The following is a 13,424-nucleotide window of genomic DNA, read 5'->3' as shown; positions in this document are numbered from 1 at the left end:
CCCCCCCCCCCCCCCCCTTGTTCTGGAATATGTTTAAATGTACATAATGTGATAAGCATAATTTTACCAGAAGCCCACAGAGGGTATGTTTTCCTGCTTCTTTTAGACTACAGCCTTTACCTACACAGTCAAAAAGCATTGGGGTTTATTTTTTTCAGGTTTCTTTTTCTGCTGTTTTGGTGCACTAAAAATTTTGTACCATTTTTTCCCACTCTTGCTTTTCAGACTTGCTCCACATCACTGCACTCCTGTCTTTCTCATCTGCTGTAGTTCTGGATTATTTTTCTCCAGATGGATTGCATGTATTCTAAAGGTTGCTTCTTTTTCATCTTTCTTGCACATGTATTTATAGCTTCCAAAAACCTTTCCCCCACGTTTTCAAATCTATCCAGTCTAGCAGGATTTGCTAACTAATTTGCTGGTTTCCTCTTGCCCACATCATGTTTAAAGATGTTAAAAATGTTTCATTTCTGACTGCTTTGGACTTTGAACTTTATGGATATGTGACAGGGTCACAGCTAGATCAGTTTGAATTAATTTGGTGAAAAAAAGCCTTCCTGTTGGATGATGTTGAGCATTGTTTCAACATTTTGGTGTGCTGCTTGTTGTTTTTGTGTGGTGTGTAGGACCAAGTTTGGAAAACATACAGATGTTAATCTTGTAAATATTACTCCTTCCTCTAGTTGTACCAATTAGTGCATCAACTTACAGGTATTTCTTATGTCTTGAGTTTTGTACTAAGTTTGCTCCAGAAGTTTGAAGGACTTTTCAAGACATGTAAAATGGAAATAGAGTTTTGAGTTGGAAACTGTATCATATTCTTAGCACACTGTCTTTACAGTGGTTGATGTATTTGTAGTCATATTCAGTTGAGTAAAAACATGTTTGCAGCTTGGCCAGCATGCGGTAGAAAAAGGTTTAGGAAACCTGGTGAAACTGTCTTCTTCAATCTCTAATTTGATATGCATATTAGAGAGAATCAGAAAGCTTTTTTTGTTGCCTCTGTGCCAACAGCTTGTAATACTTGTTACTCACTCAACTTCTTAATTAAAAATAAGTCAGAGCCATGTTTGAAGCAATATTTTGTTGATATTTTAATTATACATTACTCCAAAACTCCCCAAAGAAATGCTACATCACACTCTATGCTTATTCTTTAGAGTTGTCTGAACTTTTTCCTCCCTTCCTTCCCTGATGCCTTTCGATTTGCAATCGATGAACTGGGACAGTAGGGCTTGGCAAGTTGGCCTCTAAGTCACTGCAAAAGCATGGCAACCTGCTGAGGACTGAAATACAGTGATTATTTCTGCTTCAAATTAACCCCTCCTCCATGTCCTTGACTAGCAGTCAGTGGAATGCAGGTTTCTGTTCCTCAGGGAGTTTCCTCCATCTTGCTGTTAAAATATAGGTTTTGAAGACGCAATTAATTAGTTTTGTGATGTGAAACTAAAACATTTTAGTTGTACTAGAAATCCACTGGCTGTTGATGTAATTTTCAGAGAGAAATGTTCTCTATGAGAACTACAACACTTTTGGATTGTATTAAGGAGCCTCTTGGTTATACAAGCATGCATTGTCCATATGCATCTTGCTCCTAATGTTTCACAGAGATTTGGGAAGGTCAGTGCTGTCGTGATTTGACAGTTACAAATTGTGTTCAGAAATAGAGTAAAAGTCATGAATTGTCATCAGATATGGTAGTTGTGAGCTAGAGATTCATGCGCTTTCTAATGACTCCTTTCAGATTGGCCTGCTTAGCATTTCAGATGGAAACTTGGTTTTACTAAAGAATAATTTTTAAACCTCAATCTGAAAAACAAAAGCTCTGTAGTAGTGTTGACTTGTAACAAGAGTGGGATGCATAAACTTTGGATTTTTGTTGCTTCTGTTTGTGGTTTGTTTTTTTGCAAACCTAGCGAACATCTCTGAAATTTATCTGTAGCTAGAGAGTACATGGAAGGAATTGCTTTTTAGATGTCTAGCTTGGGGGTGGGTACAGGTAGCAGTAGTGCTGGGAATTGTCTGCAATTTGAGTTTCATTGATAGGAAGCTTGAAGACAGGACTCCAAATATGGAGTAAGGACAGGCTATAAAATCTATTTTGAAAGCATAGCTGGAGCTTGCCTCTAAAAAAGAGGGTCTGTTTTAAAGCTGTTTGGGTCTAGGGTGATTTCTGAATTCCATGTTTCCAGTTGTATACAGAGGTCAGTGAACTTAGAAGAACATGAAATTAGAAACTTGTTTGGAGCTGAAGGTCCTTAGAAACATAGAAGAGTAAGGATCGTATTGTCCTGGATCTGTTAGCAGTGGATATTAGTGAGAAAGGCAGCCAGAAGGTAGTTTTATTTCTGGCATTCACAAAGTCTTGCAATGTTTAGTGTTTTTCAACTTACCCAGAGGAAGCTAACTCTGAAATAGCAGAAAAACATGACTTCTGTAAACTAAATTAAAATAGCACTTGGAAGGGAACTTGTAAGTTGAGGATACAAAAAGTAAGGTAGGTAATAGAAAAGTTTGATGACATGAAGCTGGAGAGCAAATCATACTATTTATGAGGATAAGGTAACTTAACCAAGCCATATCTCAAATATTGCATTGAACTTTGAATGTGGAAGAAAATTCAGGCTCTACGGAAATAGCTCTTGACAGGACTGCTGCTATTTGGGAAACATCCTGATTAAGTAATTGGTCAGTAGCTTGGATGGAACAGAATACGTGTACAGTTCCATTGTAAACAGATGGAGAATTCCAAATACCACGGGAAGAAGGGCCTTAAGCAGACTCAGAGTTTTAGTACAAAGCCAAGCTTTTTTTTCAACATATTAACTCTTAATCAGGTCAGCACACAGAATATGTGAGAAGATGAACAATTTGAGTGTTTGAGCTTCATGCAAGTGTCAGTAGAATGTATCCAGTGTGGTCTGCAAAGGTCACTAATTGACTCTCTGGGTGAGCTATGTGTGCTCCTGCAGCCATAAACTATGGAGCTTTAGGCCCTGCACATTTGCTTCACAGGGCACAACTTACAGTTTTGTCAGAACCCTTGATAATGTGAAAAGAAGTTGGTTAGGAGAGTATGTGGAGATGGCTTACTGCAACACATTACCACCAGAGGAAAAGTTCATATGAACTAACATACTTCTGAAAACAGGAGTAGTTTGCAAGAAAGAACCAGCCTCTTGCTGTGAAAAGAAAAACCACGTGTTGGTGTCATCCCTTGAGTCTCCTTTTAAGAGAGATTTGGCATCTTCAGGTCAACAGGGTGAGCTTCTGACAGCTCCAAGCAGAACTGCAAGTAGTACATCTGATTATTGCCCAAAGAAATTTTTCACTCTTGGCAGAAGTCAAACCAAGCAGATGCTTTTTACATTACCAAAAGGCCAAGCAAAGTCACAGACTGCATTTACTTGTTGGTACTAGGAAGAGGACACAGGGACAGAACTCCTTTCTGACAGATACAGGAAATAAATACTTTCTTTTAATACAAAGTGAATTATAGTTGTCTGGTTGAGACCAAATGGTTTATATGCTCTGTGTATTGGCAAATTCTGTCAGGTGTCTTTAGAAAAACAGATCATATCCAAACCCCATGTTGGTAAGCATTGCTTATTGTAGGGCACTGTGAGAAAGAGCTATTACTCAACATCATTGGAAAATGCATCACCACCTTGGGGTTGCAGATAGCATGAAGATTTGCATAGATGTGCAGATTTGAGTTTAGATGCAGGAATAGTATGTTGTAAGAGTTAGTTAAATTGCTTGACCAATTCACCTATATCTACATGAAAGCTGCTATGACAGAACTTAAACTGTAAAAACTTAAAACTTCATAGGATCCCTTCATAAAATATTGTGTATATTGAAATAAAATAATACTATTAAAATAATCTCATGCATGGTTAAACATGGGAGCAGTGTGAGTTTTAGCAAACTGGCATGGAGGAAATGCAAATGACAGCTCTTCAGGATGTTTTTATGTCATGGGATGTGAAGCCAAGAACCAAGACATTTAATATGAGGTCCAGTACTTGGAGAGTTTGAGTAAGGCTTTGAACCCACTTGTCCCACAGTAGCTACTGTTAATTTCAGTGCAGTTGGGTGCATAGTTTTAACTAGACATAGGAAACTATGGCAAAGATCGTTCCACATGTGAGATTATTTATGTGCAGTCATTTTGCCCAAGTCACTTAGGGGGAAAGGAGCCAAAGTGAATTACTACCAATTTGCATTAAACTGGCCATGGCCTGAGAAGAGGTTTGCAATTTCATGAAGACTTTTTTTGATACTTTTTCCTACCATCTTCCTTGAATTAAATTCAAGCAAACTCTTTCTTCCAGTATTTATTCCTTCCAGATGTGTAGGCAGCTGGATGACAGGCTCTTTTCACCTAGATGAGGATGCATGTAGCTCTGTCATCAACATATTGTTGACATTTGATCTTGTATGCCATTCTATTGAGGCTCAGCAGATGGAGACGGAGTGGAATGGCAGCTGTGCCCAAATCCTTTGCTCTTGTCATTAGATTTTTAACATATTGTAGATGTTGCTGTTAGGTCTCAGCATGACATTTAATGAGGAATTCACAGATACTGCTTTTGGTTTGCAGTCTGAGTTAAGGGCAAAAATAAAGAGGTTTTGTCATGTATTTATTAGATTGATCCAGGATTGGGAGCTGTTGGTGGTTTTAGCAAGAGATATAGCAGTAATTGGGGGGACAGTCCGGTTTGCACAGTTCAGTTCACTTATGCATCTGCACTGAATATATATTTTTTTATATATATATATCTTCTGTCGGTCTTTTGACATTCCTGTTTCTCTCCTTTCATCTGTTCCAGCCACATTCATGCACAAATGAAAGGATAATTGTTTTGTTTTAATTTCTTGCTTACTCAGCCCTAGGTTTCAGATCTGGGTTTGGACCAGTCACCTAAAGGAGTTTTTGGCTCTTTGGAGGTATTACCCTGGTTTTGCAGCCTTTGGGAGATGGGTAGTAATATAATGAGCCACTTCACTGCAAGTGTGTTATTTTCCTGAGTGAGACCTTTGTTACCTGAGTTGATCCATTTCTTCGTAAGACCTCATTCTTTTTAATGTTTTTAAGATTCCCACTAGTTATTTTTAAGTGTAGTAGTTGCACGGCAGACTTGTGAAATAAAGTACCAGCTGGTAATGTGAAGAGCTTGCCTAAAGAAAGAAAGGGTTAGGTGTGGTTTAATGAGACTTCTCCAAATTTGGAATATCAGCAATAAATTATGTGATCAAGTGTGATCAGGAAGGACCAACAGTACTTTACCTTTGCAAGTCCAGTTTTTCAGTTTCTCAGTCCATCTGACAGGAACTTCTGGTTCTGGCCAGTTGTAGGAATTGGGTCAACTATCTGCAGTTAAATTTCAGTTGTTGCTGGAAATTAAGAGTTACCATTTAATTCACTATGGCTCAGAAACACAGCTAGGATTTTCTGCACTGACAACAGGTGCAGAAAAATACAGAAAGAGGTCTGTTGTATTGGTAAAGACTAAAGAAAAAATTCGTATATAATCCTATTGTATCTCCATAAATGGAGTTGAAAGAAATTTTATTTGTGTGGAGCATTGGATGATAAAATCCATTTGAGGATAAGACTGACAAATCCAAAAAGATAAGTGCATTATTTTTTGCTTCTTCCATTTTAACAGAGAAGATCTAATGGAAAGATTTGTATGTTGCTAGCAGGAAGCAGCTGTGGGGGAGGGGTTGAGCAGCACAGATCAACCTGCCTAGTAAGAGGAGACTGGAAGCAGAAAACCAAGTCTTTTCCCCTGTCTGATCATGAGAAATATGTGCCTTTGTCTTTGTATCTGCATATGGGTACAGAAGACTCCTTCCAAATGAAGGGGGGAGAATTGTTATGCTTCTAAATGCTGGAATACATTGTCTTATGAATAAATGTATTGAGCCATCAGTCAGCTATCCCAAGGAGTGTTTGCTTTGCATTCAAGACCCTCTGCTTTAGAGAAGCTAGGCTTGAATTTTGCTGGTTCTGGGGTTTGTGGCAATGCAAGTCTTAAGCCTGAAATTCATCAAGATTTTGTGAAATTCATTAATAGAAGGCAAAGTAAAGAATGTAATCTAAGCAGAAAAAGGTATGGTGTTATTTTTTATGGGGATCAGGGTAGAATGTCTGTTTCTTATTATGCCTCTGGGCCTTAAAAAGCCACAGACTTGTTTAAACTAATTGGCAGTATAATAGAAGTCAGTGGCTTACTGTTAGCTAAGTAAAGGACATGCAGTGTATTCAGTGGAGTGGGAGATGCTTTATAGAAACTTACCTGATACTTTAGTGTCAGAGGTGGACTAGTTAACATGTTGACATTTAAAAAAATATACCAGGTAAGATATTTCAGTGGCAACACACTATTGGGAGGAGGCAAAAAAAATTTACAACTAATTGATTTAAAGGCTGTTCAGTCTGGATAAGGTGCTTGCAAACAAAAGAGATGAAGTCAAACTTACTCTGCTTAAGCTTTCATGCTGTGAATGCACTTCATCTGCTGCCCTGGCAAATAAAACTGCAGTTCATAGTTTTCTGCCTTTGTTTTAGTGTTCTTTGAGTAGTTTCAGACTCTACTTAGGCCTTGCTTGAAGATGTACTTTTGGTGAACTTAATATAGTGTTGTGGATTGGCCATGCCCTTAGGGCTTGCATCTGTATGACATATTTCATGTAGCATAGTTTGCTAAAGTATGAGGTACCTATGCTGGCCAGAGTCTCTGGAATAGCTGCAGTTATATTGGTAAAGCTGTGCAGCCCCTACAATTACTGTGGTGATATAACCTGTACACATATGAAAAGCATTTCATTTACCAGCATAAACTTTGCCTCTATGTAGGTGTGAGGTACAAATGTGGGCTGTCAGTACAACTATACCCATCCAGCAGAGGTCAACACTCCTTTCTGAAGCTCTTTTGCTGGAACTCAGGTCAGAGTAGCTATGAAACTGTATTGTACCAGTCCTTACAGTGAGAGATTTCTCTTGGGTTTAACACACTAGATATTTATTTTCCTGTATGTTTTCATGGTCTGACAGCCTCTGGTGATAGTGTTGATTCAGTTGAAAATTAAAAATTACATTTTAGCCTGGTGATTTATAAACCCACCTTATCTGCTCCAGCCTTTCCCCTTACTTCAACTGTTAGGATGGATCTTCATGGATGACAAGATCTCCCCATGTAAACAAGACAACAGCTGCACTCCCTCCCCAAGCAGTCTTTATCAAGGCTGATCTAACAGCCAACTTAACTGCTTGGGCTAGGCAAAGGTAATGGCTTGAAATTTATTGGCATCTTGAAAGGCGATGCATCTAGTCAAGAGCAGAAATATCTCTATTGAATTAAAAAAGATAAAAAGCAAGAGTTTCTGCTGAGTTTCTCTGCGTGCATGTGCCAGATCTTTCTCCTCTAGATTTAAAACGTGTCTTTTCTTTCTTGAGTGCCAGAGAGAAGAAGGGTCCTGCTCTAGCAAATAGGTGGTGTTCAGCACTCCCCTGCTTTTCATTGCTCTCCTTAGAGGTGGGAAGGCCTTGAGCAAAGAGGTGGCTGTGCTGATGACATGATGCCTCCACTTTGGCTAGGCAAAGTGCTGCTTGGATTGGGGCAATTGGTGCAGCTCCGTTGCCAACTGGCAGCAGTGGCACAGGCTTGGGGCAGCCTGCTGCTGTGTTAATGACTGACAGGATCCTGATGATTGTCCTGTCCTGCTTTTTAATGTTTCCACACCCCAGAAACGGAGGGAAAAGGTAGAATTTGAAGAGTGTTATTAAACAACAGCAGCTTCCCTGGGACAGAGTGGGAGGGGAAAACAGAAGCACTAGTTGAATAACTAGGACCTTTCAGAGGCTTTTAGCAAAAAGTATTCTTACCCCTCCAGGGCAGGTATAAATTAACTGTCTAGCTCTGTGCTTATGTGTTGTGCCCTAGGCCCCCTTCTTCCCACCTAAGTACACAGCAGCTTGACAGTGAGGGAGAGATCATTGGGAAAGATTCCTTGAGGCTGTTGATTGTCATGCAGCCTCTCCTGGCACTCTGCCATAAGTAAATATCGAAGTTTAATACCTAAGCGTTGATGGTGACAGGTGCTACAGAACTGATGTGCCAGCACTGACAAGTTGGAGAGGAAGCAGCTGCAGTGGGCTCGAGGTGGCCTTTGCACTCCAGTTGCTGCTTGTTTGCTGAATACTTTGAGGGCCTATTTTTTTCTTTCCCTCATGCATTACAGCTCTGCTTTCTCTGAGCTATCTTTACCCCTGCTGAAATCAGTGTTAAAGAAGTGGCTATGAAGTGATGAAATGGGCTTTAGGGAGTCCAGTGGATGATATGTGTCCTCATTTCTGTTGAGAGAGGATGGAAAAGAGATAAGGAGTTGTTTCTAGCGCAGTCTTTGAAAATAGACAAGTGCAGACATAAGTAACTCAACCAAATCTTTCCCCAGACTTTGTGATTACAGGGATGTAAAATGGAAGCAACCAACTCTTTCTTTCATGTGTATTGCTTTCCCTTGGTTTGAGTTGCCTTTTGTGAGGATGCTTAGCTACCTAGACAGTTCTGGTTTTTCTGGAAGAGGCTGTTATCTTGCTGACATCCCCTGAACTCAAGGAGAGATGAAGTCTCTGAAATGACAGAAGACTGCTGGAATCTCCTGTGAAGTGTGGGGGTTTTCTACAAACATAAGCAATGGTCAAGCAGCCATTCTGTGTAATTCAAGCTGGGTCATGTGACCCTAAAGGGAAGGAGTAGGACCTGTCATGTCTACTGAAATGACATTTATATGTTTATGTTGCCAAGAAGAGAACAGCTTGCTATACATATGTTGCCTGTTTGGGCTTAAGTCTCCATAGGGATGTTCTGAAGCTCCCACTCCTCAGACTTCACAGTGTTTGTGGCTGGAAAAACATACCATTCAAAACTCTGTGTCAGAACAGCATCTGGAAACAAAGCTAGCCGCCAACTTTGTAAAATGCTGAATCTCCACATCTAATGGTGTGACTGTGTATCAGTGAATTAGTAGTGTAGTGATGCTAAGCACAAGTTTGACATTAGTTATGGGTGAAGAGCAAGAAAGCTTGCTGTGACTGCTGATAGTGATTATGGACTGATAAAGTGTGATGCAATAGGATATCTCTCCTAAATGAAACTGCCACACTGTTACAAATAAGCTTTCTGGAAGCTGTGATAGTGTGTGGTAGGCACCTTAAAGATTAGTGGTCTTTTACAACAGTGGTTCTAAACTGGTTCCTGAACCCTTGACCATCAACATGGCTGTTACATATGGTCTGCAGTTAATCTGTTGACCAGTCCTAATGAAAAGAAACTGTTGAATTACCAACTTTAAGCATTTGTGTTGTTAATTTTAAGAGTGCGTGATGGTTGACAGCAATCTCTTGACGTAGAATCTGGAGAATTGTGTTAGTGTAGAATTCCTGTAGTAACCTGAGTATTATTCCTAGAATTACAAAGCATCAACAATCCAACTGACTAAGAGGTGTGGACACACTGTGGTATGTTTTCAGGCTGACTACTTGGGTTGAAATATCTCAGTAACTTTTTATAAGATTTAGCAATGGAAACAAAAAGATTAGAAAAAAAAATCCAAAAGGAATTAGCTGTAATCTATGGAGAATAATGCCTCCTGGCAGCCTTCTGACCTTCTTTGAAGAGAGGGACCTGCCAGTGTTGAAGGAACTTAAGTCTCATTTTTTCCACTCTGTGGATAGAGTAGGGGGTCGTGCTAATGGATGCAATTGCAACAGGCAGTCTGTATGACTGCATCAGATTGATTAGCTGGGTTCTGGTTACTGCTGCGAGTGGTGATTATGCCAGTACAGCTGCTTTATCTTTTTATGTACTAATTACCACACGCACGGATGTCATCACCCTTAACACTGCATGGAGTTGTCCCATTAGCGTGGGAGTGGGAAGCAGCAGGGGAGGGGAGCTCTTTGGCATGACAAGCTGTTTAGAATTGAATGGAGTGGAGTGGAATGATGAAGCAACCATTTTCATGCAGAATTTTTAAGCCATCTCATCTTAGAGATTCAGTCCTCAGCCAACACTTGCAGGTTGTCAGAACCAGATTAATGTCCTTGAGGCAGCATGTTCTATGGGGTGCTATTTACTGAAAAATACCTGGGTGTTCAGCTGTAGCTAGCAAGTCTCCCCCTCTTGGCATGGCTGGTTACAGAGTGTTTGGGACAATGGCTGTGCGAGCTGACCTACCAGTGGAGGAGAGCATGCAGCTGGCCCAGGAAGGTGTCTTCTTCAGCTGTGATACCTTGCAAAGCCATTTTCAAGAGGAGATAAACCATTTGTTTCTGACTTGCCAAAGATGGATGTGATGGAAGACCCTTGCAGTTCTTGAGAGATTTAGAGTGCTTATTTAATGAATTTATGCTCCTAGCTCTGTCAGACCCCTCCCTTTTCCCTCCCTCCTCCTCCTCCTCCAAATCCAGTCTTCCCATCTCAGAGTGCACCATAATCTCCATGGTAACCAATGTTACCTTCGTATATCTGAATTTTTTTCCCCTTCTTTTTTTCCCCTCGCCCTTCCCTCCCTGCTGCCCCATGAAGCAAGACAAGGGGGGGCGGGAAATGGGACAGACATGATTGAGATGGGTAAGAGCTAGATAAACCCCTAAGGACCTGTTCCTTCCATCCAAACACTGAGCTTCTCTGAATATGCTGACTTGCTAGGGTAAAGAGTGACCAGCTTCTGTCATGCAGAGAAATCCTTAAGGACATTTTCTCCTCTAATGTGGCCTTCTCAGAGAAGCAGTTAAATGTGTTACTGATGGTGGGAAGTAATGTAGTCATATTGTTTTGCTCTGACTTACTTTGCTTGCATTATGATGAAGGTTCTAGGTATTAACCATTGGAAGACACACAATTAAGTGGTCTCTGATTCAGGCTTTTGAAGTTAAATTGACAAACAGACAAGATGAGTGGTGGACAATAGAGCTACAGAGAAAAACAGTCCCAGTTTGTTATGCTAGCTGATCAAGTCCCATCCTAATGGAATTTAATTATTCAGGCTACCTCAGCAGTGCAGTAGTGGCTGGTCTGACCTTTATCCTGTTGTTCCAGCACATCCTCATTCCCTTCCCTACTCCTTGGTCCAGCACCATCCCCCTTTCCAGGGAGTCAGGAAGCAGGATTTTGTGATAGTTAGAAAACATATCTTTCAGCTTGGACTTATCCCATTGAAAATCTAGATTCAAAGTCTGTGTTACTTGCAGTGATTCCAGGTTTAAATGCTAGCTAAATTTCTGCAGAACTCTTGTTAATTATTTGGTCTTGTAAATGCAGTCTTCAGTCCTACCCTCCTGAAGCCTTGATAATTTAATGGCCTGGTACACTGAAGCAGCTTGTCCCTGTCTACTGGTAGCCAAACCAACTCATTGCCACTCTTTCTGTTTCCAGTGCCTTTGTTTTTATGATGATGAATATTTTTTGGCTAAACAGGTTGTGGTCAGTATATCCTGTTCCGATGGCTGGATGGCAGGCTGTAGGAAAGAACTGTGTTGTACAAAAGACATTAGCTCCTCAGAGTAGGAGGAGTACACTTCAGAAACCAAGCTAGTGCAGGCCAGCGAGCTGAGCTTTCTCTTGGTCCTTTATATTCACAGGATTTTCATTCACCTGCCTTAATGCAGCAGTTGGGAAGCACTGGCTTGCAGCTATGCTAACTACCTGCAGTCCTAGCAACTCTTCAGCTTCTTACCTTTCTGCTGGTAGAGTGTTGGAAAGAAACCTGAACTGAGGGATTTGTTACTTGCGTACTTGTATTATTCTCACAATGACTATACCTGTTGTTCCCATCATTTTGGTTAATTAGTTTGAATAGGAGGACTGTGCAGCCCACTGAGTGACATGCAGGTTCTCCTGGGGGCAGAGTTTCTTATGCTCCGCAGCTGTATCCCAGTCAGTCTATTAAATGTTATGGGGCATGTGTATGTGCATTTCTAGCAGCTGCCTGCTCCCACTGCTGAGTTAGTGGTTTCTTGCAATACCCTGTAAAGTGACAGGTGTCTGTGGCCATCTGCACTGCTGCAGGAAGATTGCACATTTGTTTGAGCCTCCTTTACTTTCCTGCCTTTTATCGTCCTGTCAAGTAATCTCCTGTTATTGTTTCAGAGAGTTTTCAACGTTCTGTACCCAATGCCTGCCGACCAGAGAAGACATGTCAGCATAAACTCTGCTCGCTGGCTGCCTGAGCCAGGCCTGGGATTGGCATATGGCACCAACAAAGGGGACCTGGTGATTTGCCGACCAGAGTAAGTGCTCGCTTTACATGGAGATATATCTGCTTTGACTGTTCTGTGCTCAGGGCAGTGGGGATAACATGGCTTTTCACTGCCTGGGCATTGTGCTCGGGGACCCAAAAAGCCCAACTCCTCATGCTTCTTTTGGACTGCCACAGTGTTTACCCAAGTATTTTACAGTCAGTGTTTGTTTTCCTGATTATAAACTACTGAGGCCGTTTGAAGTACATCTGATCAGCTCATTTGGTTTCCCATGTCTTTCTAGGATTTTTGGCTCCCTTCTTTTTTATATGTCTAGTTCAGTGTCTCTGTCTCTCTGGATTTATGGACTTCTAAAAGTTTCCAGTGACAGCAAATTTGAGCTGTTTGTAGTATGTCTGCTTTCCTCAGCTTTCAAGGACCTGATGAAGTCCACTAACCAGGCTGAAAGCTGCTGACCTAGAGCTGTCAAATAGTTGTTACAATATTCAAGCATGAGATTGTATGAACTGCAAAGATTTTTGTCATGATTATGAGCAAGCCAGTGAATTATTTTGGTGTCCTCACTTAAAGCCGAGTGGTGTGACACATAGACTTTAGTTCTCACAGGGTGTAACTGTCCCTTTGTAAACCTGCAATTCAACATAAGCTAATTTAGATGTGGTGTGACAGAGGTGATGACTGAGTGTCTGAACAGTGAAACATACTGCTTTCAGTGTTCTTAGAGAGTTTCTGCATCCTACTTTGGGACACTTTTCTCGATTGTGTTGTCTAATTGTTCTTTTGGAGCCATGTTTCTTTTATGCTGCAGGAACACTTCAGGGATTTCTTTGCTTTAGTTATTTCTGGTACTAAGCTAGCTTGGTATTCTTTTGGGTTATGCTTCACATGTTCAAGTTTCTTGTAACTTAAAAGCTGGCAGCTAGGAACTTGCAGCACTGCTGGTGATGGTACCACATGCATGTGAACTCCATCTGTTGTGCATGACGTCAGGCATGTGGTGCTTAAGGAGAGTTATATAGTCAGTGTAGAATCACTACTTTAAATCAGCATAAATACATACAATTGTAATAGTGACTAATTCAGTACAGCCTTCTGGTGAAATCTGTGGTTAGAATTCAGATTGGGCCAGTTTTTATAGTACAGAACAGTC

At 40.8% G+C, this 13,424-nt stretch overlaps 1 protein-coding gene across 1 annotated transcript in view; it reads left to right on the top strand.

Annotated features, from left to right (window-relative positions):
- The window catches only part of LOC103802486 (activating molecule in BECN1-regulated autophagy protein 1-like), a gene marked incomplete at its 5' end in the record, with an annotated part of 94,232 nt that overhangs the window by 55,153 nt on the left and 25,655 nt on the right, over positions 1-13,424 (top strand). Inside the window, 1 exon segment of the mRNA XM_009074967.1 lies at positions 12,165-12,304. Coding sequence (XP_009073215.1) covers positions 12,165-12,304 — 140 coding nt within the window.

The sequence above is a fragment of the Acanthisitta chloris genome, unplaced genomic scaffold (genome assembly GCF_000695815.1).
Source record: "Acanthisitta chloris isolate BGI_N310 unplaced genomic scaffold, ASM69581v1 scaffold21395, whole genome shotgun sequence".
NCBI lineage: Eukaryota > Metazoa > Chordata > Aves > Passeriformes > Acanthisittidae > Acanthisitta > Acanthisitta chloris.
Note: the sequence above shows the minus strand (reverse complement) of the source record. Positions and strands in the feature narration are given on the sequence as shown.